Source organism: Crinia signifera, chromosome 4 (assembly GCF_055691185.1).
Source record: "Crinia signifera chromosome 4, ASM5569118v1, whole genome shotgun sequence".
Taxonomy (NCBI): domain Eukaryota; kingdom Metazoa; phylum Chordata; class Amphibia; order Anura; family Myobatrachidae; genus Crinia; species Crinia signifera.
Window position 1 is genome coordinate 35,793,906 of NC_139220.1, and position 22,548 is coordinate 35,816,453.

At 49.0% G+C, this 22,548-nt stretch overlaps 2 protein-coding genes across 4 annotated transcripts in view; one reads left to right on the forward strand and one right to left on the reverse strand.

Moving 5' to 3' along the window:
• TNIP1 (TNFAIP3 interacting protein 1) overlaps positions 1–13,041 on the reverse strand; it is a 74,807-nt gene extending 61,766 nt beyond the window's left edge. For 2 of the 3 annotated variants that reach the window (XM_083181571.1, XM_083181568.1), the window contains exon 1: positions 12,819–12,950. The gene's annotated coding sequence lies outside the window, so the exon portion shown is untranslated. Of the gene's footprint in view, positions 1–12,818 lie in introns of all 3 variants that reach the window. The other variant, XM_083181569.1, reaches the window with a different exon arrangement.
• Positions 2,191–22,548, forward strand: part of LOC146072930 (uncharacterized) — a 47,780-nt gene continuing 27,422 nt past the window's right edge. Inside the window, exon 1 of the mRNA XM_083180101.1 lies at positions 2,191–2,317. Within this exon, the coding sequence (XP_083036227.1) occupies positions 2,191–2,317 (127 nt within the window). The remainder of the gene's footprint in view (positions 2,318–22,548) is intronic.

The following is a 22,548-nucleotide window of genomic DNA, read 5'->3' on the forward strand; positions in this document are numbered from 1 at the left end:
ATAGATCTGGGACCAGATCAGTTGCAGCAGGGCCGGATCTGATGTCACAGACCCCCTCAAATGCCTGGACACACCTGTATTTACCCAGACACTTCCAGAAAACATCAGGTTACCACCCTCCAAACGCTGGCTTCCTATCAATCGACTTGCGTACGGCCAGTTATCAAAAAAGTAGCAGGATCGCCTCGCTCATGCGTTCTATGGGCCGTACGCATGCCCAGTCTATCAATAATTGCCCGGCCTGCGAATTTACAGTTCTTAATTAGGCCCTATATTACCATGCCCTTGCTAACATTTCACCCTTTGCCGAAATGCTGGTGTGCGCTAACAATGTGTCAGTAAATATGTTACCTGCAACCTGGATTAAGCCTTCGGGGGGGGGGGGTGTGTGCACTTTAGACAGTACCCCCCCCCCCCCCCCCCCGGCCGCAAACTGCACAGGAGAACACACACATATATATATACCACATGAAAAGCCTGATTGTCCCTCTGTACCATACTCTGTAGGAGACCTCATAGGCTCAGCGCTGCCTCTGATTACAAACCCTCCCATGATGAGGCCGCTGCTGATGCTGTCCTCCATGGGCCTGAGAAGCATGTGGTGTACTCCACCAATCAGAGCTCAGCACAAGTCTCTCAGCCTCTGACCTCCTAGTCTCATGGGACTTAGTTAACTCCCAGTAATGCACTGCACACTTGTGCAGTCAGTGTGCCTTGGCTCCCGATGCTCAGCACCATTAATAATTGTCACATTGGCAGATAGGTGAAGCTGCAGCACTACCCCACTCCCATGCTGTGGCCGGAGAGCCCGGCACACGGGGTTAATGGCGGCTACAGCACTGAAGGGGTTAACTCTCCGTGCTTTGCCGTTATTCAGAACAAGGGCACTTGGCATGTTTTAGACTGTATGAGTAGCACTGAGCTGGGACAGGACCCCTCCTGCAGTGCTGCTGTAAGTTGTAGCCTGCTGCTGAGCACCAGGCACAGATTATATGTACTTATGAAATATATGTTTGACACTGAGCTAGGACTGCATTATATATTGTGTATATTGTATTGAATATTGAGGAATGCATTCTGGACTTACAATGCACTTTGTACATTTCTGAAGGAAGGAATTTAGCAATCTTGGTGATGAGGAAATGAAATGCTAATTTGCCTCTCTTGTCAGAATGTCTGTAAGTGTCCAAAACACAGCAGGGAATAGGCTCTGTATCTGAAGCACTGTGTAAAAGGTGATAAAAAGGAAATTTGTGTACCTGAGCCCAGGACATCCTGTGTGTGAGGTGTTGATGAGGCACAGACATTTGTGTTTCGTTATGTAAACATGCTACCAGGAGATAAATATCTCCCCTGTTCCTGAAAGTTATATATTCTAAGGAAATTGGATTTATCCTTTGTAGTATGTAATCTTGGTTCGTTATGCACTGGAAGTAACATATCAGAGTGAGGTGCAAATTGTAAATGCATGGGGGAGGACCTGACAATGTCAAAGGGTTTTCTGCCTATATAAGCAGGGCTCTGTGAGCCCAAAGTTGTACTCTGTTCTACCTGTCCTGCTGTAAACATTCTGCTGTATGCTGCACTCTCCTATTCTAGGAGAGAGTTCTTTTAAGAACTTTGAGCAAATAAACATCTTCTTGCCTCAAGACGTCTCTGCCATCTTGCGACTAACAGAATTACCGCAATAATTCCGTTCTCCGGCTGTTCTGGGTAAAGGTATCCAGCGTCCTCCAAGCTCCGCTCTGCCAGCTACCGAAGCAGAGGTCTGGTCCGTGAACCAGAGGGGAAGCCACTGACGCCAGCCAGGAGTGTGTCAGCAGCGCGTCAACGCATACACTCCCGCAGGTAGTACTCAGGTGCCAGCAGTTGGCCCTGAGGAGGTAACCGTGGTTCCAGGCGCCACGTATAAGGAGTCTGGTGGTGGCAGCGATACCCCGCCCACTGCGTAGTGGGCGGAGTCAGTAACAGGCGGTTGCTGACGGTAACAGGGAATCCCCAATTGGCACGGTCCCGTGAGACCTGGTACCGCAATCTGTGGACCCGAAGGGCGTAGCCAGAGCTAAGGGCAGGCGTCCGGTCACAGAAATTGGTGGCAGCAGTGGGATAACCCAGGCGGCTCTTCAGTCACCCGATTGGAGAAGCCGCGTTACTCAGGGAAGAGTAACGGCAGCCAGGAGAACGCGCAAGATGGCGGACTTCAATGGAATGTCGAAGGCTGACCTTGAGATCGTGTGTCGGGAGAAGGGTGTGGATATCCCTTCCAAAGCAACTGTAAACGAAATGAGGGCGGCGCTCAAGCGCTTGGAGGAGTCGAGTCGGGAGGAGGTGCAGCACGCTGATGGTGACCGTGTCCAGGAGGACAGCCACACAGAGGACCTTCATCTGGACCCGGTGAGACTCACAAGCCCCGCCCCCTCTAGCAGCAGCCACGTCTCCCAACATTCCCTAGCAGGGCCAGGATCCCCGCGTCCCAGGGTGGACGGCGCGGATAGCCTAGCGGATCGGCTAGCGGAATTAGGGGAGAGGGCAACGGAACAAGAACGCATGCTCATCATTCGGATGTGGCATGCGGAGCGGGCACCACAGGCTGTGGTACCCCGGGCGCCGTTGTCAGCTGCTACCCACCGAGTGGGACGGATTCAGTTTGCTAAGTTTGCTGACAGCGATGGGGACATTGATGGACATTTGCAAGTTTTTGAGAGGACTTGTAAACTCCATGATTTGCCCAAACAGGAGTGGGTAAGACACCTTGTGCCCACCCTGCATGGAGAGGCCTTGGAGGCCTATCGAGGAGTGGCCAATGAGGACTGTGGGGACTATGATGTTGTGGCCAAGGCCCTCCTCCAACGGTTTTTTGTAACTCCTGAGTCCTACAGGAAAAAGTTTCGGGACTTGCCAAAGAATCCGGGCAGCACCCACGAGCAGTTTGCCACCCAGCTGCGGCAGTACTTGGTGAAGTGGGTGCAGGAATCAAAGGCCACAACCTGGGACACCCTGATTGATGTGATCTGCAGGGAGCAGTTCTACCGCAGGTGTGCCCAGGAAGTGAAGGAGTGGGTGCTAGATCGGGAGCCACCCAGTGTAAAGATGGCTGCCCAGCTAGCGGACAAGTATGTGGCAATTCGGTCACAGGGGCTGAAACGCCCAAGTAGCAGCCCACTACAAAGGACTGTACCACCAGGGGGACACCCCTCTTCAGCTTATCGCCCCCCAAAGCAAGTATCTTCCAACCCGGGTGCTCTTGGCCAGCAATCGCCCCGCAGCGTCCCTGCGAGTAATCAGGGATCATCGGAGCCCCGACTGGTCAAGAAGTGCTACAGCTGTGGGAAAATCGGACATCTGAGGATGAACTGTCCCACCCTGCCGGCACCCCATATTCGCGCTACCAATCCGAATGCTGGAGCCCGGCTTGCTTGCTTGACCCGTGGAGATGAGCCCACAGAGACTGTACCCCCTCCAGTCAGTCCGATGGAGTGTGGTGAGAAGCAGGCAGACTCTGCTGATAGAGTCACCTGCATGGCCACGCGGCCTCTACAGAATATGTGGCGGCACCTGCAGTCGGTCCAAGTGGGGCCCCTGCAGGGGGAAGGCCTGAGAGACTCTGGGGCCTCAATCACTGTGGTGAGCCCCAGACTGATTGATCCTGCTGCAGTATTGCAGGGTCGCACTGCCAAAGTTACAATGGCAGATGGAGCGGAGCGAGAGGTACCCATGGCCAGAGTCTACCTGGATTGGGGGGCTGGACCAGAGTTGCGAGATGTTGCCGTCATGGATGGCCTCCCAACAGATGTAGTCCTGGGGAATGATCTTGGGGGTGGAATCGTTACTACATTTGCTAACGCCATCGCCTGGAGTCAAGCTGCCAGACTACAGTCCTTACCATCGACACAGCCCAGCCCAGAGGAAAAGACCACAGCGGCCAGACAACTGCCAGCACAGCCAACCACAGCATCAACCAGCCCAGAGGAAAAGACTACAGTGGCTAGATCAGTGCATCTCCCCTGCATGCCTTCTGCCTCTGGTGTGCCTACGTCCCCTAGCAACGCAGAGGATGTGTGTGCCAGCTTGTTGTATCCTGTGAGGGTGCCCAGCGATGCTCCTGTTCCTAGTGGTTTGCCAACTCCGGCGGTGAGTATGAGTGACCACACTGACCTTGACATGACTGACCCAAACCAGAATGACCCTAGACATCCCAACCTAGATGCCCCTGTAGAGTGTCCCCCTTTAGGAGAAAGTGAGGGGCACTGGCAGGGGGTTCAGGAGGCTCCGCTCTCTGACCCATCCCTGACAGGCATATGGTGCCAAGCTCGCAGCGGCCTTGATGGGGTGGGGAGTGCGCCCGGGCAGGAAGGGTTCAGGCCCAGGGTAGTCAGGAAGGTAAACGGGGATACACCAGAGAGGGTGGGTTCCCCAAGACGTAGGTCCTTCGCGGAGGACAGGAGGGCAGGTCTGACGGTTGTTGCAGACAGGTGCCCGGGAAAAGTGACAGAGGTGCAGTGCCTGGAGGATAGTGTGGGAGGAGACAGGGGTAGGCCCAGACTAGTGAAGGTAGAGTCGACCAGAGGCTGTCCCCCGTCCACAACCCCCAGACAGGTACTGACCTTAGAAACTGTAAGGCCCTACAGACCAGTTGTCCCTGACTCTAGTTTGGTAGTGACGTCCCTTACAGTAGTGACTAGTAAGGGTCTTCCCAAGACAGTGGAATGTACACCTGCTTGTGAGTTGGCATTCCAGTCGCTGAAGGAGGCTCTGGTACCAGCTCCAGTGCTGGTGACGCATATTTATTACCAGGACATTGTGGTACGGACTATTGCGTCACTGCACGGACTGGGAGCAGTACTGAGCCAGGAGCAGCCATGTGGGCAGGAGCACCCTGTGGCTTGTGTGAGCAGAATACTGCTATGGTGGGAGGTGGGGTATGCCACAATTTGGACACACTGGGTGGCAATTGTGTATGCAGCAGACCTGCTTTGGCACAGATGGTGCCACTGGCACCCCACTGGGGTGAAGGAACACCCACCTGATGAAGGTTTGCCCCCTTCATTGGGGGAAACAGACAGACTGTTGTTGTGGGGCCTTGGACTTGGACACTGTGGTGACTGTGGACTTTCAGCACCAACCGGATATGGCCCACTGCAGTCTGGAGGAGCTGTCTAGGCTGGGGGCCAACACCCCCAGGCACTCCCAGTAACCCCCAAATGGGCTGCGGGACCAGGAGCCAAGTCGTTGGGACATGGCCCTCTGGTTTCCCGCTTGAAGGGGGGGGGGAGAAGTGTGGCCGGAGAGCCCGGCACACGGGGTTAATGGCGGCTACAGCACTGAAGGGGTTAACTCTCCGTGCTTTGCCGTTATTCAGAACAAGGGCACTTGGCATGTTTTAGACTGTATGAGTAGCACTGAGCTGGGACAGGACCCCTCCTGCAGTGCTGCTGTAAGTTGTAGCCTGCTGCTGAGCACCAGGCACAGATTATATGTACTTATGAAATATATGTTTGACACTGAGCTAGGACTGCATTATATATTGTGTATATTGTATTGAATATTGAGGAATGCATTCTGGACTTACAATGCACTTTGTACATTTCTGAAGGAAGGAATTTAGCAATCTTGGTGATGAGGAAATGAAATGCTAATTTGCCTCTCTTGTCAGAATGTCTGTAAGTGTCCAAAACACAGCAGGGAATAGGCTCTGTATCTGAAGCACTGTGTAAAAGGTGATAAAAAGGAAATTTGTGTACCTGAGCCCAGGACATCCTGTGTGTGAGGTGTTGATGAGGCACAGACATTTGTGTTTCGTTATGTAAACATGCTACCAGGAGATAAATATCTCCCCTGTTCCTGAAAGTTATATATTCTAAGGAAATTGGATTTATCCTTTGTAGTATGTAATCTTGGTTCGTTATGCACTGGAAGTAACATATCAGAGTGAGGTGCAAATTGTAAATGCATGGGGGAGGACCTGACAATGTCAAAGGGTTTTCTGCCTATATAAGCAGGGCTCTGTGAGCCCAAAGTTGTACTCTGTTCTACCTGTCCTGCTGTAAACATTCTGCTGTATGCTGCACTCTCCTATTCTAGGAGAGAGTTCTTTTAAGAACTTTGAGCAAATAAACATCTTCTTGCCTCAAGACGTCTCTGCCATCTTGCGACTAACAGAATTACCGCAATAATTCCGTTCTCCGGCTGTTCTGGGTAAAGGTATCCAGCGTCCTCCAAGCTCCGCTCTGCCAGCTACCGAAGCAGAGGTCTGGTCCGTGAACCAGAGGGGAAGCCACTGACGCCAGCCAGGAGTGTGTCAGCAGCGCGTCAACGCATACACTCCCGCAGGTAGTACTCAGGTGCCAGCAGTTGGCCCTGAGGAGGTAACCGTGGTTCCAGGCGCCACGTATAAGGAGTCTGGTGGTGGCAGCGATACCCCGCCCACTGCGTAGTGGGCGGAGTCAGTAACAGGCGGTTGCTGACGGTAACAGGGAATCCCCAATTGGCACGGTCCCGTGAGACCTGGTACCGCAATCTGTGGACCCGAAGGGCGTAGCCAGAGCTAAGGGCAGGCGTCCGGTCACACATGCAATAAACTTTTTTTTTAAATACATGCCAACCAAAGGGGGGGGGGGGGGGGGCTAGACAAAGGGGGACCCAGGGGTACTGACCCCCCCTTTAATCCAGCCCTGCTTGTGAGACTTTTTATGGGCTTGTCAATAAAAACCAAAAGGGTCCTATTGCGCTATGTTAGGTATTACACAGCAGCAAAAAAACATGCAACTGCTGCAGGAGGCGTCTGTAGGAAATAGACATCCTCTGACAGCCCTAACAAAAAGTAATAAAGTAGGGAGTGATAACCAACCAGGCCCTAACTCTCATTTTTCAAATACAGCCTGTAACATGGCAGTTAGGAGCTAGCTTTTCACATTATCACTTTTTGAAGCTTAGTGCATCTGCTTCACTAGTCCTGGCATATGACTCACACCGGGACTGTCAGACACGTAGCATGTAATGTGGTTGGGGAGGAGTAAAGAGTCCGCGGTCTTATGCTGGGTACACACCAGGACGACTAGGGCCCGATCCCCTTAATCTAGATCCAATTCCGACCAATTGGATGTAGATTGTGTGGTGATTGGGCCCTTTTCTGTCCTGGTGTTGACCGATACCGATCCGATACGTGGTCCCGTGGGTCGGTCGTTATTGAGATCCTACCTGCTGCAGGTAGGATCTGAATGACGACCATACAGCCGGGTGCGGGTCGCCATCGGATCGGACCCGCTCACGGTGCACATCGTGAGCGGGTTGTGCCCCCTGCGTCACCGTAAGCGGGTCGGACGAGACACTGACGACCCGCTCACGATGTGCATCGTGAGCAGGTCGTTGTGGTGTGTACCCTACAATACAGTTTGATTGACAGTAATGGAGACAGAGTTAATCCACCATGAAGAAGATGTCTTTAGTCACAATGCCTCATACATTTTAGGCCTTAGCCTTTAGCCTACTATAGAACCGGATCCTTAGTCATCAACACCTCAAAGCAATTAGCCTTATTTACTAACATGAAATGACCGGAATAGTATCTGTAGTGTAAGATGAAAGGACCATGGTACATAGGCGAGCGCTCGCTGACACTGCTCAGCACAGGGATTATAGGGCACAGTGGACAGTTTGGAAACGTTTTCCTGGCGCTATTATGGAGATTAAATGGTCATTATTATTTTAGCCAACAGAGCAAAATCCACCGACTATTGTGCTTATTTAATATCCTGTGACTTATTGGGAGAGAACCACAGCACCCGATCTCCCGTGTAAGGAAGCGATCACTATACGTGTGTAACATGTTAATACCCCCTGCTATAGTTAACTAGTGTTCATTCTAGCACCCGCCATATTTGAAAACCCATGCAGTTCCTCTTCCCTGCCTGGGGTGTCGCTGTCTTCTGTAGTGCTTCTAGCACAGTGTGGTCTGTATATCAGCACTGATATGCAAACCAGACCTGTGCTAGAAACACCACAGCAGACAGCGACACCCCAGGCAGTGAGCAGGAACTACATGGGTTTTCAAAGATAGCGGGTGCTAGAATGAACAGTATTAACATTTAAACCAGTTTCCCACTGATGGTATAATTGCAGCTTCAATTTTTACCTATGTCCTCCTGAAAGGGAAGATCAGGTGGGAGGTGTCAGTCTTCATAACCCCTCCCCCTATTGTGCAATATCACAATTCACTGTGTTGTCCATTGGTAACCGCACTATGATGACACCTCTTCGGGGAGTGGATCCGCAGCCCTGATCTATTCGCTCAGTCGATCGGGAAGGGTGTACAAAGTTCGGGAGTCTTAAAGGCATTCTAGGAGGGGATGCAAACATGACCTGTGGATAACAAGTGCCCTGATAGGGATGCAGTTGAAATTCCGACGCCGGAATCCCGACCGCCGAAATCCCGGCACTTTATCCCTCTATGGGTGTCCACAACACCCATAGAGGGAGAATAAATTAGTGTCCGCAAGGGGGGGCGATCCACGTCCCCCCTTGTCGGGATTTTGGCGGTCGGGATTTTAACCGCCGGGATTCCGACCGCCGGGATTTAGTACCAATCCCCCCTGATATACGTATGTGATTCCCTTAAAGCTGCCCTTATACAAAAACCTATAGCACCTGCTGACCTGGACACATATTAGACATCCCCACAATTGCTTTACTATTACTTTCATGATGATCGAACACCGAAACTTTCGAGTTCTACAGAACCCTATGGCAGAAGCCGCAGGACCTCTTTATCTCACTCACACTCCCAGCTCCACTCACTCCTGCCACTCACTTTGTGAATAATACTTATACAAATCTGAATCCACTCTTTAAGCCACTACCACAAACTCTATGCATAACAACATAGGTAACTAACTGATTTTTTTTTTTTTTTGGGGGGGGGTGTTAAAAGGGGACGCTGTCTATTCTAAGAGGGGATCTTACAAATCAATGAACTTTACTGGTAATTGCCACCTGGAGCGATTGGGGAATTTTTCCACCAGGAAATTTATCAATGTCACATGACTATTACAGTACATGAGATGACATCACCAGCAAAAGTACTGACGCATCCAGGAGGCAGCATTCAGTATTATTAGCTAAATGAGTCACAAAATCAAATCTTTATTTAAAAAGAAACAACTGGACACTGGGGCTAATTCACACAGGTCTCAATTTGTCTGCCAGGAGATTATCAATGTGCTTGTGCGCGAGTACCGGCTGCGAATGGGTCCTGCTAAATGTACTCATCGCAGGCCATTGGCATGATGATTGACAGGGAGTTGGCACCGGCCGTTGTATGGGAGTGCCAAGAGAAACTGTGGAGACATCAGCAGCAGCCTGGATGTAACTGCTTTCATTGCAGTCATTGACCTAAGACACCTCGCAGGTGTCTTAGATCTGCGGCGTCCCTGTACAGTCCCTGTGGCAGCTGACATCCACTAACGCCAGCTGCCCGCCACCCGTGTCACGACCGCATTAGCATGGGAACGCCTAGAATTTTCATTTGGATGCCCATGAAACACTGGGTGTTCCCATGGGTGCTACCCCTCGCCGCCTTAATGAGCAATCTGCTGCGAGTTTATGCGCATTCGCAGTTGCTAAACATCTGTGTGAACGTGCAGGGGAGCCTATGAACCAGAATCAAGTTCTGGACTAAGCAGTGGCTGAGAACAGCAGGGACCAGTGGGGAATAGTTGATGGAGAGTGGAATACTAATGGATTTGGACATATTCGGTCGGATGCGAATGGATGTCCATTCGCAAACCGAGCAAATCCATTCGCAAGGCGGGTTTTCATGGGTGTGGGCGGAGACTAACATGAACGCTTGGCAGGCTAACTCGGACTTGTGCAAAGATGTCTGAATCAGGCTCACTGACCGTAGTCATTTGTGGCACTGTCATTAAAACAAGCAAAGGGTCCGCACAGCAATGGTTGACACATAGTGTCGCCCCCTCAAAAAAAAAAAAATGTGAAAAAACAAGCCGACCTTTTCACGTGTGGACCATTTCCAACTTGTTACCTATAACGACCCTTTATACCATAACCAGGGCAGATATGGGTTCTGTGTGAAAGGAATAACCCAGGACCATGGTGCAGTGTGAAAGAGGTACAGCAGCTAAGACGTGGGTCCAACCTGTGTTTAATAATCTGGGAATAGGCAGGGTTAAAGCTACAATTGAAAGTGGTGTCAATAAACTGAATGCAAAGTCTGAAGGTTCATACACACTGGGTGTTTTTGCCCAGTCTGTATGCAGACCGATGATGGGGGAAGATCGCTGGACTGAAAATCGCTCAGTGCGTACACACTGAGCGATTTTCACCCGTCCAAGCGATTTTCCCCAGGGGAAAGACGAATTTCCATATCAGGACACTATGTAAAGCCGTCCACCCCCTTGCTCACCTGCTGGTGATACCAGCAGATTAGTGGCGGTGGCCGATGATGATGATGATATGGGAGCGCACATCAGCACTCACCACTCATCACTGACCTGTACACACTGGGCGCCTTTTGAGCTGAAAGTCGTCCAGTGTGTACAGGCCTTTAAATTAGGTTCACCTCTTTGGAATTCTGGGGCAGATGTACTAAGCCTTAACAAGAGATAAATGCAAGGGGGATAAGGAGAGATAAACATCCAGCCAATCACCTGCTAACTGCCATGTTACAGGCTGTGTTTGAAAAAAGTCAGTAAGGAGCTGATTGGCTGGATGTTTCTCTCTCTTTGGGGGGGGGGATGTTCTAACATCCACACCCCAGCTCCGCCCCCTATCGCATTCATAATTATTGCATATGCACTAACATATGCGATAATTATGGCAAAGGACAGCTCTTGCGTTAAGAGCTGTCCTTTGCAGTGACAGTCGGCGAGTCGCATGGGGACCTGGCGGCTCCCCCCTCCCTCCCTTACCCGGCGCTGCTGCAGGGGGGGGGGGGGGGGGGGGCTGGCTCTCCTCCTCCCTGCACCCGGAAGAGGATCAGTGCAGGGAGGAGGAGGTCACAGGGCCGGGCAGCACAGCTCTGTGCTGCCCGGACACAGGTGAGAGGGGGGCACGATGCGGGGCTCCGTGCAGGGCGGCAGTGGGTTGGTGCGGGGCTGCGGAGGGTTGCGGTAGAAGCCCATAGGCGGTAACCCAGCGGGGGATGCTTAGTGCATCCCAAAATGCGGTAAAAACCCAGATAACGGGGTTTTTACCGCATTTTTAGCTTAGAGAATCTTCCCCTTTATCACCCTTGCATTTTTCTCTTTTTAAGGCTTAATACATCTGCCCCATTGTTAGTTGTTTTCTTGAGGGTGGTTTGAATGTATAAAATGGGGCAAACCTTGCAAATGTTAACGTCTTCTAGAATAACAAGCAGTCTCCTGACAGTCTGGGAGCCGGGTGTACGGTGCCCACGGTCTACATTATGCCCACCTGAAAAACCTATTCTAAAACAATTTTCTAACTACTGTATTTTCAGCTTTGTAGAAGCTTGTCCTGATGTTGTGCTACTGGGGATACAAATCCTGGCGCAGCTGAGCAGCCGATGCCCCAAACCCTAATTTCAAATAATGGTGTAATATAAAGACAATACAGAAATATTTGCAAAACAGAAAGTGACAGCAGGTTGTGAGAATATGCAAAACATTTCTTCTGCAAAAAGTCCATGTAAGTGATCTACTATTATCTGTCACCGAAAGAGGAACCAATATCTCTGAGCAGGAGCAACAAAACAATTATCGCTCCCCATCAGTTATCTGCCCTCTAACATACACTTTACCCCTTTTATAAACCTATACCTGAACACCTGAAAATATAGTGGGAGATGATGCCCCCCCGGCAGACCTATTGGCTATCCAATTGGATGCCAATTGGGTAGCCCCTGGCAGACCTATTAGCAGCAGTAAATTACCGCTGCTAACAGGAAATCCCCCTACAAATATTATTAATAGAAAAATAAATCCAGAGAATTCCATCTCCACATTCTAGGGAGATGTTTAACAAAGCCTGGAGGGTATGCTGTCCTTGGGTCGACAATGATGGTCAACAGTGACTAGGTCGACACCTGGAAATGGGTGACATGCCATAGGTCGGCATTGACAAAAAGTCGACACAATCTTATGGTTGACACGGACAAGGTCGACACAATGTTTTCTCTTTTTTTGGTGTAGAGTAGACTGACTCGGTCCATACTTTACTATCCAAGTGGGCATACAGTGGGAATATAATAGCGTAGCGAGGCAGTGAGCCATGCGAGGGGAAGTGGTACACAAATATGGTGTCCACGTCATGATATGTAGACAAATATAAAAACGTGAAAAACTTGCCGACCATAAGCTTGTGTCGACCAATGGTATGTCAAGCATTTTTCAGATGTCGACCATTAGTGGTCGACCTAGTGATTGTCAAACATAGACATTGTTGACCCACTATACCGTAACCAGCCTGAAGAGAGATACAAACACACTAGTTGAGAGCAGCTATAACAATAACACCAGGTATGCTGGGACTTTCAGTGTTCCAACAAATCAAAGGCCACAGGGACAATTAAGAAAATAAGGGCCGATGTGACCATCCACCTGCATCATACTACATGGTCTGCCCAGGCTGCAGCATGTATACACCAAATGCTGGTATGTAATACCCATCAGTAATACTGTATTACATCGTCTGCCTATTATACCACAGTGACATGGTTGCAGCAACATAAAGGTAGCCAAGGACCACAATGCTTTGCAGAACCAATGCTTGCACTAAAGCCAATATATGTATCTATGTATAGGCATATATATACAGTAATATATACAGTATAATAGTGTAATTACCTCCTAGGCCGAGACTCCAGCACCCACTGTGCCTCCCCCCTGCTCTGGCTGTCCCTGTACATCTATAGGGGTAAAAAGAACAGAATGTATCACATAAACTCACCGCTTCCTGCAACAATCCTGGGAAATCCCCAGCGTTCTCTGATTGGTCAGAGGCTGAGCAACCAGATGACAGCCAATGACTGCACGATCAACACACTAACTCAAGGTGGGAGGAGCCCGGGTATAGTACTGCTGCTGCTTTCTGTATCTGCACTCTGCAGCAGCTGAGGAGAGCTGGAGCTTTTGCTCTGCATGGTCCAATTTGTCTTCATTTTGTACATACTGTATGCAAAACATAATATGCATTTATATACAGAGTGCAATTAGCTTGTGGGATGCATCATTGAGTAGACATTATGTTGGTCGACATGCATTAAGGTCGACATGCAGGAAGATCGGCATAACTGGAGGTCAACATGGGTCATTGGGTCAACACAAGCATTAGGTCGACATGGAGAACGTCGACAGTCAAAATGTTGACATGGTTTTTTTTTTTTAAATCCTGAATTTTGACACCGTCGACATGGACACTAAACCACACCACCGCGTCCCCTCGCATGGCTCACCATGCTTCGGGCACAGTGCCTCGCTACGCTCGACATGCTATTTTATTCTCCCACCCTGCCCTAGTGGATAGTAGGGCATGACATACCGCCTGTCGTCACATGTCAGCTCTAAAAACAGTGAAAACCCCATGTCGACCTTTTGACTGTCGACCTAATGCGTGTCGATCCAATGATTGTCGACCTAGTGACCGTATCCCTCTGTAGAAACTCAGACACTTGCTTTTATTATTCAGCTTGAAAAGATGAATATAATTACTGCTAAGTGTAAACTTTGTACCAACTTGAGGTCGACATGCATTGGGTAGACATTGATTATTGACAGGTCTTAGGTCGACACATGAAATAGGTCGACATGGCTAAAGTCAACAGGGTTGGAAGGTCGACACAAACATTGGGTTTACAATGGCAGGTTATGGTGCCTCGCTGAGCTCGGCACACTATTCTGTTCTCACTCCACGCCCTAGCGGCTGGTAGGGCATGAAATACCGCCTGACGGCACATGTCGGTTCAAAAAATCTGTGAAAAACCCATGTCGATCCGAGCCAAGTTCATCTATTTCAGCCTAAGGCCTGTGGACCTTCAGCGGTCGACCTTCATAGGGTCAATCTAATGACCGTATCTCATTACTAAAATATTTCTCTCTATACAGGCAGTTTGCGTTCTAATTGTGCAAATGTACCCGATGGCCCCCCTGGTGCATTCTGTGTGTATAGCACTAGTGCAAATGTACCCGATGGCCTCCCTGGTGCATTCTGTGTGTATAGCACTAGTGCAAATGTACCCGATGGCCTCCCTGGTGCATTCTGTGTGTATAGCACTAGTGCAAATGTACCCGATGGCCTCCCTGGTGCATTCTGTGTGTATAGCACTAGTGCAAATGTACCCGATGGCCCCCCTGGTGCATTCTGTGTGTATAGCACTAGTGCAAATGTACCCGATGGCCCCCCTGGTGCATTCTGTGTGTATAGCACTAGTGCAAATGTACCCGATGGCCCCCCTGGTGCATTCTGTGTGTATAGCACTAGTGCAAATGTACCCGATGGCCCCCCTGGTGCATTCTGTGTGTATAGCACTAGTGCAAATGTACCCGATGGCCTCCCTGGTGCATTCTGTGTGTATAGCACTAGTGCAAATGTACCCGATGGCCTCCCTGGTGCATTCTGTGTGTATAGCACTAGTGCAAATGTACCCGATGGCCTCCCTGGTGCATTCTGTGTGTATAGCACTAGTGCAAATGTACCCGATGGCCTCCCTGGTGCATTCTGTGTGTATAGCACTAGTGCAAATGTACCCGATGGCCTCCCTGGTGCATTCTGTGTGTATAGCACTAGTGCAAATGTACCCGATGGCCTCCCTGGTGCATTCTGTGTGTATAGCACTAGTGCAAATGTACCCGATGGCCTACCTGGTGCATTCTGTGTGTATAGCACTAGTGCAAATGTACCCGATGGCCTCCCTGGTGCTTTCTGTGTGTATTGCACTAGTGCAAATGTACCCGATGGCCCCCCTGGTGCATTCTGTATGTATAGCACTAGTGCAAATGTACCCGATGGCCCCCCTGGTGCATTCTGTGTGTATAGCACTAGTGCAAATGTACCCGATGGCCTCCCTGGTGCATTCTGTGTGTATAGCACTAGTGCAAATGTACCCGATGGCCTCCCTGGTGCATTCTGTGTGTATAGCACTAGTGCAAATGTACCCGATGGCCTCCCTGGTGCATTCTGTGTGTATAGCACTAGTGCAAATGTACCCGATGGCCTCCCTGGTGCTTTCTGTGTGTATTGCACTAGTGCAAATGTACCCGATGGCCCCCCTGGTGCATTCTGTGTGTATAGCACTAGTGCAAATGTCCCCGATGGCCCCCCTGGTGCATTCTGTGTGTATAGCACTAGTGCAAATGTCCCCGATGGCCCCCCTGGTGCATTCTGTGTGTATAGCACTAGTGCAAATGTACCCGATGGCCCCCCTGGTGCATTCTGTGTGTATAGCACTAGTGCAAATGTACCCGATGGCCTCCCTGGTGCATTCTGTGTGTATAGCACTAGTGCAAATGTACCCGATGGCCTCCCTGGTGCATTCTGTGTGTATAGCACTAGTGCAAATGTACCCGATGGCCTCCCTGGTGCATTCTGTGTGTATAGCACTAGTGCAAATGTACCCGATGGCCTCCCTGGTGCATTCTGTGTGTATAGCACTAGTGCAAATGTACCCGATGGCCTCCCTGGTGCATTCTGTGTGTATAGCACTAGTGCAAATGTACCCGATGGCCTCCCTGGTGCATTCTGTGTGTATAGCACTAGTGCAAATGTACCCGATGGCTCCCCTGGTGCATTCTGTGTGTATAGCACTAGTGCAAATGTACCCGATGGCCTCCCTGGTGCATTCTGTGTGTATAGCACTAGTGCAAATGTACCCGATGGCCTCCCTGGTGCATTCTGTGTGTATAGCACTAGTGCAAATGTACCCGATGGCCTCCCTGGTGCATTCTGTGTGTATTGCACTAGTGCAAATGTACCCGATGGCCCCCCTGGTGCATTCTGTGTGTATAGCACTAGTGCAAATGTACCCGATGGCCCCCCTGGTGCATTCTGTGTGTATAGCACTAGTGCAAATGTACCCGATGGCCTCCCTGGTGCATTCTGTGTGTATAGCACTAGTGCAAATGTACCCGATGGCCTCCCTGGTGCTTTCTGTGTGTATTGCACTAGTGCAAATGTACCCGATGGCCCCCCTGGTGCATTCTGTGTGTATAGCACTAGTGCAAATGTACCCGATGGCCCCCCTGGTGCATTCTGTGTGTATAGCACTAGTGCAAATGTACCCGATGGCCTCCCTGGTGCATTCTGTGTGTATAGCACTAGTGCAAATGTACCCGATGGCCTCCCTGGTGCATTCTGTGTGTATAGCACTAGTGCAAATGTACCCGATGGCCTCCCTGGTGCATTCTGTGTGTATAGCACTGTACGGAGCAACATAGCTCTAGTTAGACAATAATATCAGCTCTGCCTTAGAATTATGGTTATTGCATGTATATACAAAATAATTAACATTTGCATCTTGTGACTAAGACCCATAACTGTTAATCAGTAACGCTGTAACTTATACTGGTATTAGAGGGCTACCCCTACTACTTTCCTGTGGATTTCTCTCACTTGCGGGACCGGTAGTATATGTCCTGCAATACGTATTGGCACCAGGACTTTTGTCTACATGTTAAACGCAAAGTGGCAGAGAGTCTGCACTTAATCTACCCTTTTTTCAGATAGACGGGGGTCCCATAAAGATCTCTCATCCCTCATCCGCTTGTAAAAGATGAGATGACAGCAGAATCCAGAAGGGAAACTTTACCTTGTCAAACTCTATTTAACCTTTCTCTCCTATGTGCAATCCTAATAGATACTGTGTAATATTACTGCCTAAACAGCCACTTAAGATAAATTGTTTCTAAAATACTGGCAACAAATTGCAGTCACTTTCTTTATAGTTTGCACAGAGAAATTACTCTTCATTTCATTCCTCTCTCACTTAGCTGGCAGCGGGACAGCGTCACTGCAAATGTTATTTAACATCAGTGCTGCTGTACCAATGTAGGCAAGCAGCAGAAGGAAATTATAAACCTGTCATTTCTGAGCAACCAGCTTCTCTGTCTTTTAAATTTCCACATCTCACCATCCTCTGTAACAAGATGGTGAGAATAGGAAAATAAGCAGAGGATCTCGCCGGGACCTCATGATTTAATTTACTCTCTCTCTCTAACCTGGTATCAAGAATACTTATAGCAATAAAAGTGAACATATAGAATACTCCCCAGGAACAGTGTCTCATAGCGTCTCACAGATTATAACAGAATATTACTGTGACAATAACTGCAAGAGCAAATTTTGGCAACCTATTAGAAGGGAATAATTATTGATTGCCTTGAATTGAACCTAATGGGTACAAGTATCATTTAAGGATACATATATGTATATATTTCTTCTGTGTGCATTGAATATACGTTAGTTTGTCTATGTGTTGTTTGTAAATTGTGGAAAAATATTTTTTCCTCTGTAGCTCCTAAACCCCGTTCATATCTATAACTGAAGGGGTACTATAGGACCTTTTTCTAAGTTACTTAATAAAAGCTAATTTTTAATGTAATATAACATACGCATCCATCTCTTAAAACCAGTGCCCCCAACACAAGTCTTCTTTCTTCTGTGTATTTTCATATTATTTCTGACTTAGGGGAGCACCTCCTACCCAAAACTAATTATAGCCACTAATAGCTATCCATAGAGGGTATAGGAGCATTTACTGCTTTGTTACTTTCAAAGGGTACATTGTACCACTAGGCAGCAATCCAGTGCGAAATCACACAAACCCATATCTACGTGTATAGCACTTGTGCAAATGTACCCAGTGGCCTCACTGGTGCATTCTATGTGTATAACACTAGTGCAAATGTACCAGATGGCCCCCCTGGTGCATTCTGTGTGTATAGCAGTAGCGCAAATGTACCCGATGGCCTCTCTGGTGCATTCTGTGTGTATAGCACTAGTGCAAATGTACCCTATGGCCTACCTAGTGGATTCTGTGTGTATAGCACTAGTGCAAATGTACCCAATGGCCTCCCTGGTGCATTCTGTGTGTATAGCACTAGTGCAAATGTACCCAATGGCCTCCCTGGTGCATTCTGTGTGTATAGCACTAGTGCAAATGTACCAGATGGCCCCCCTGGTGCATTCTGTGTGTATAGCACTTATGCAAATGTACCCGATGGCCTCTCTGGTGCATTCTGTGTGTATAGCACTTGTGCAAATGTACCCGATGGCCTCCCTGGTGCATTCTGTGTGTATAGCACTAGTGCAAATGTACCCGATGGCTCCCCTGGTGCATTCTGTTTGTATAGCACTAGTGCAAATGTACCCGATGGCCTCCCTGGAGCATTCTGTGTGTATAGCACTAGTGCAAATGTACCCAATGGCCTGTCTGGTGCATTCTGTGTGTATAGCACTAGTGCAAATGTACCCGATGGCCTCCCTGGTGCATTCTGTGTGTATAGAACTAGTGCAAATGTACCCGATGGCCTCCCTGGTGCATTCTGTGTTTATAGCACTAGTGCAAATGTACCCGATGGCCTCCCTGGTGCATTCTGTGTTTATAGCACTAGTGTAAATGTACCGGATGGCTTCCCTGGTGCATTCTGTGTGTATTGCACTAGTGCAAATATACCCGATGGGCTCCCTGGTGCATTCTGTATGTATAGCACTAGAGCCAATGTACCCAATGGCCTCCCTGGTGCATTCTATGTGTATAACACTAGTGCAAATGTACCCAATGGCCTCACAGGTGCATTCTATGTGTATAACACTAGTGCAAATGTACCCGATGGCCTCCCTGGTGCATTCTGTGTGTATAGCGCTAGAGCAAATGTACCCATTGGCCTCCCTGGTGCATTCCATGTGTATTGCACTAGTGCAAATGTACCCGATGGCCTCTCTGGTGCATTCTGTATGTATTACACTAGTGCAAATGTACTTGATGGCCTCCCTGGTGCATTCTGTGTGTATTGTACTAGAGAAAATGTACCCTATGGCTCCCAGATGCATTCTCTGTGTATTGCACTAGTGCAAATGTACCCACTGGCCTGTCTGGTGCATTCTGTGTGTATAGCACTAGTGCAAATGTACCCATTGGCCACCCTGGTGCATTCTATGTGTATTGCACTAGTGCAAATGTACCCAATGGCCTCCCTGGTTCATTCTGTGTGTATAGCGCTAGTGCAAATGTACCCATTGGCCTCCCTGGTGCATTCTGTACGTATAGCACTAGGGCAAATGGACCCAATGGCCTCCCTGGTTCATTCTGTGTGTATAGCACTAGTGCAAATGTACCCATTGGCCCCCCTGGTGCATTCTGTACGTATAGCACTAGGATAAATGTACCCGATGGCCTCCCTGGTGCATTCTGTATGTATAGCACTAGGGCAAATGTACCCGATGGCCTCCCTGGTGCATTCTGTGTGTATAGCACTAGTGCAAATGTACCCAATGGCCTCCCTGGTGCATTCTGTGTGTATACTAGCACTAGTGCAAATGTACCCAATGGCATGTCTGGTGCATTCTGTGTTTATAGCGCTAGTGCAAATGTACCCGATGGCCTCCCTGGTGCATTCTGTGTGTTTAGTGTAATGAACAGGAAAATATATTAATGAATTCCCTTTTCCTTACTTCTAGCAGGTAAGTATATTAACTGTAGAAATGTCCACAGTGATGTTTGTTCTTTTGAATATCAGGTACTTTATTTTATGTTAAAACATTAAAGGGTATATGCATTAAACATTACATTAATGCAGTCACAAGATAGTTACGACACAAAACATAGACATATTATATATATATATATAATTTTATGAAACGGGAGCTGGAATGAAGCGTCTCAGCTTCACTTATGTCCGGCGGTATACAACATACTAGTAAACTTGAAACTTATCAAAGTAAAAGAACATCGGCATAATGTATAAATACATACTTAACAGGTAACTAAACAGCATGATTGTCACATGGGGCCTTATTCTAGTTCACTCGTTCTGACAAAATCCTTCTTAAGGTGCATACACATGGGGGTGATTTTGTGTAATATCGCGGGAAATATGGTCGCTGAGTGACCATATTGCCCGCGATGGGAGTGTGCACGGCGATATATCGCCGGGTGCGCGCTCATGGTTTTACCCCTGTAGTGATCGCTGGTCGCAGGAACATGCTCCTGCTACCAGCTGATTTCCACTGCCGCCCCCCCCCCCCCCGCCAGTTTCTTTTTCATTGGAGACCATCTCTGGTCGCTGATGAACAGGAGACACAGAGCAATATATTGCTCAGCAATATATTGCATACCTCCCAACTGTCACGATTTTAGAGGGACAGTCCCGATTTTCGGGTCCTGTCCCGCTGTCCCACCCGCGGCAGGCATTGTCCCGCTGCGGGGGGTGGCAGTTGGGAGACCCCCCAATCTAGTAGAATAGACGCTGTGCGCATGCGCACAGCGTCTATTCTCGTATGAAAATGAGGTTGTGGCTAATTAGCATAAGCCGTGCCCTCATTTGCATACACCCCGCCCCCTTTTCGGACGCTCGCGCGTCCCTATTTCTTCACGTAAAAAGTTGGGAGGTATGATATTGCTAGCAATATATTGCTGAGCAATATATCTCCCCCATGTGTACGGGGCTTCAGATGGACAAAACCACGTGCACTTCAGGTGGGGCAGCTGTAAAATGTGCAGAGAGAATAAGATTTGGGTGGGGTTTTAAAGTGAGATGTACAGTATATGGCAGTGTAAAAATAAAGCAGCCAGTATTTACCCTGCACAGAAACAAAATAACTCACCCAAATCTAATTCTCTCTGCACATTTTACAGCTGCCCCCCTGCAGTGCACATGGTTTTGTCAGTCTAAAGGCCCCCATACACTATGCGATTTTCGGCCGATTTCATCCGATTTCGGCCCTTTGGTCCGATAAATCGGGTGAAATCGGCCGAAAATCACATGTGTTTGACATCTGATCTGATCTGATGCGCGGTCCCGCGCGCTTCGGATCGGATCACGGCGTCGGACCTGCAGAACATAAGATATATCGGAATCTGAGCCATCATGGGTGCTTTTTAGCACCCACGATGTTCAGATCCGATATATCTTTATATACAGCCCCCCTGTCCCCCCCCCCCCCGCATTGACGGTTCCCGGCGGAGGTAGTGCAGACGGGGACCGCAGGCATCGCAGAGCAGAGACCGTCGGCGCGGCGGGAGAATAGGAAGAAATCCTATTCTTTTGAATAAGATTTCTTTCTATTCTCCCGCCGCGCTGACAGTCTCTGCTCTGCGACGCCTGCGGTCCCTGTCTGCACTACCTCCACAGGGAGCCGGGAGCCGTCAATGCGCGGGGTGGGGGGGGCTGCTTGTAAGACAGGGGGGCGCTGCGGGGGACACAGAGGTGGCAGTGACAGAACCGGGCAGGGGGAGGCGGGAGCTGTCAGCGCTGGAAAAAAAAGCCCATACAATGAATGGGCAGCCTGTGATTGGCTGAGCGCTCTCTCAGCCAATTGCTGACTGGCTGAGAGAGCGCTCAGCCAATCACAGGCTGCCCATTCATTGTATGGGCTTTTTTTTCAGCACTGACAGCTCCCGCCTCCCCCTTCCCGGCTCTGTCACTGTCCCCCGCAGCATCCCCTGCAAGCTGCCTTAGCAGCCCTGTTCTGCACCCCCCCCCCCCCTGTTCCCCGGGTTTAAATGTGATAAATCGAGACGATTTATCACATGTAAAAAATGGCACATCAAGTGCCAATCTTATCAAGCTCCCCCGGGGAGCTGCCGGGGAAGCTCAGGGGGTAGTCGGGGGCGACTTGTCCTTAGGACAAGTCGCCCTAGTGTATGGGGGCCTTAAGAAGGATTTTGTCAGAAAGAGTGAACTAGAATAAGGCCCATGGACTTATTACCCTTGAATAGCAATATCACATTGTATGTAAAAAAAGACATATATGAATCAAAGCATGTTGATATGCCAACAGAGCAATATGTATGAACGCTAAACATCCTATTACAAGTAATTATAAGATAATAACCAAGCAATGAAAAACTTGGAGGAGGAGAAAAGGACAAAATAACAGCTAAATAGCGTAGTCATAAGAGATAAGCTATAAAACAAATAACGGCATCATCTAAACACTGCGTATGAAATCTGTTCGTTAAGTCCCTTAGGGACTAACGTATCGAGGCGGTGAATCCACCAAGCCTCACAGCGTAGCAACTGGAGCCCACGGTTCCCACCAATAATTCTGTAGCGCAGACTGGTCATGGGATGTTTGAATAGCGCAAAGTGACGCGCTACGGGGTGCTCGCTGGTACCTGAGGCGATAGCCTGACGAATAGTACAGCGATGCATCGACATCCTTTCTTTAAACTTCCTTTCAGTCTTCCCAATATAGGAAAGACTGCAGGGGCATACCAACTGATACACAATAAAGGTTGAATTGCATGTAAAGTGATGCCGTATCTTGTATCATTTTCCTGAGTGAGGGTGACTAAATGAGTCTCCCGTGAGCATGAATTGGCATGTAGTGCATGGACATCTGAAACAGCCGTTACGTAAG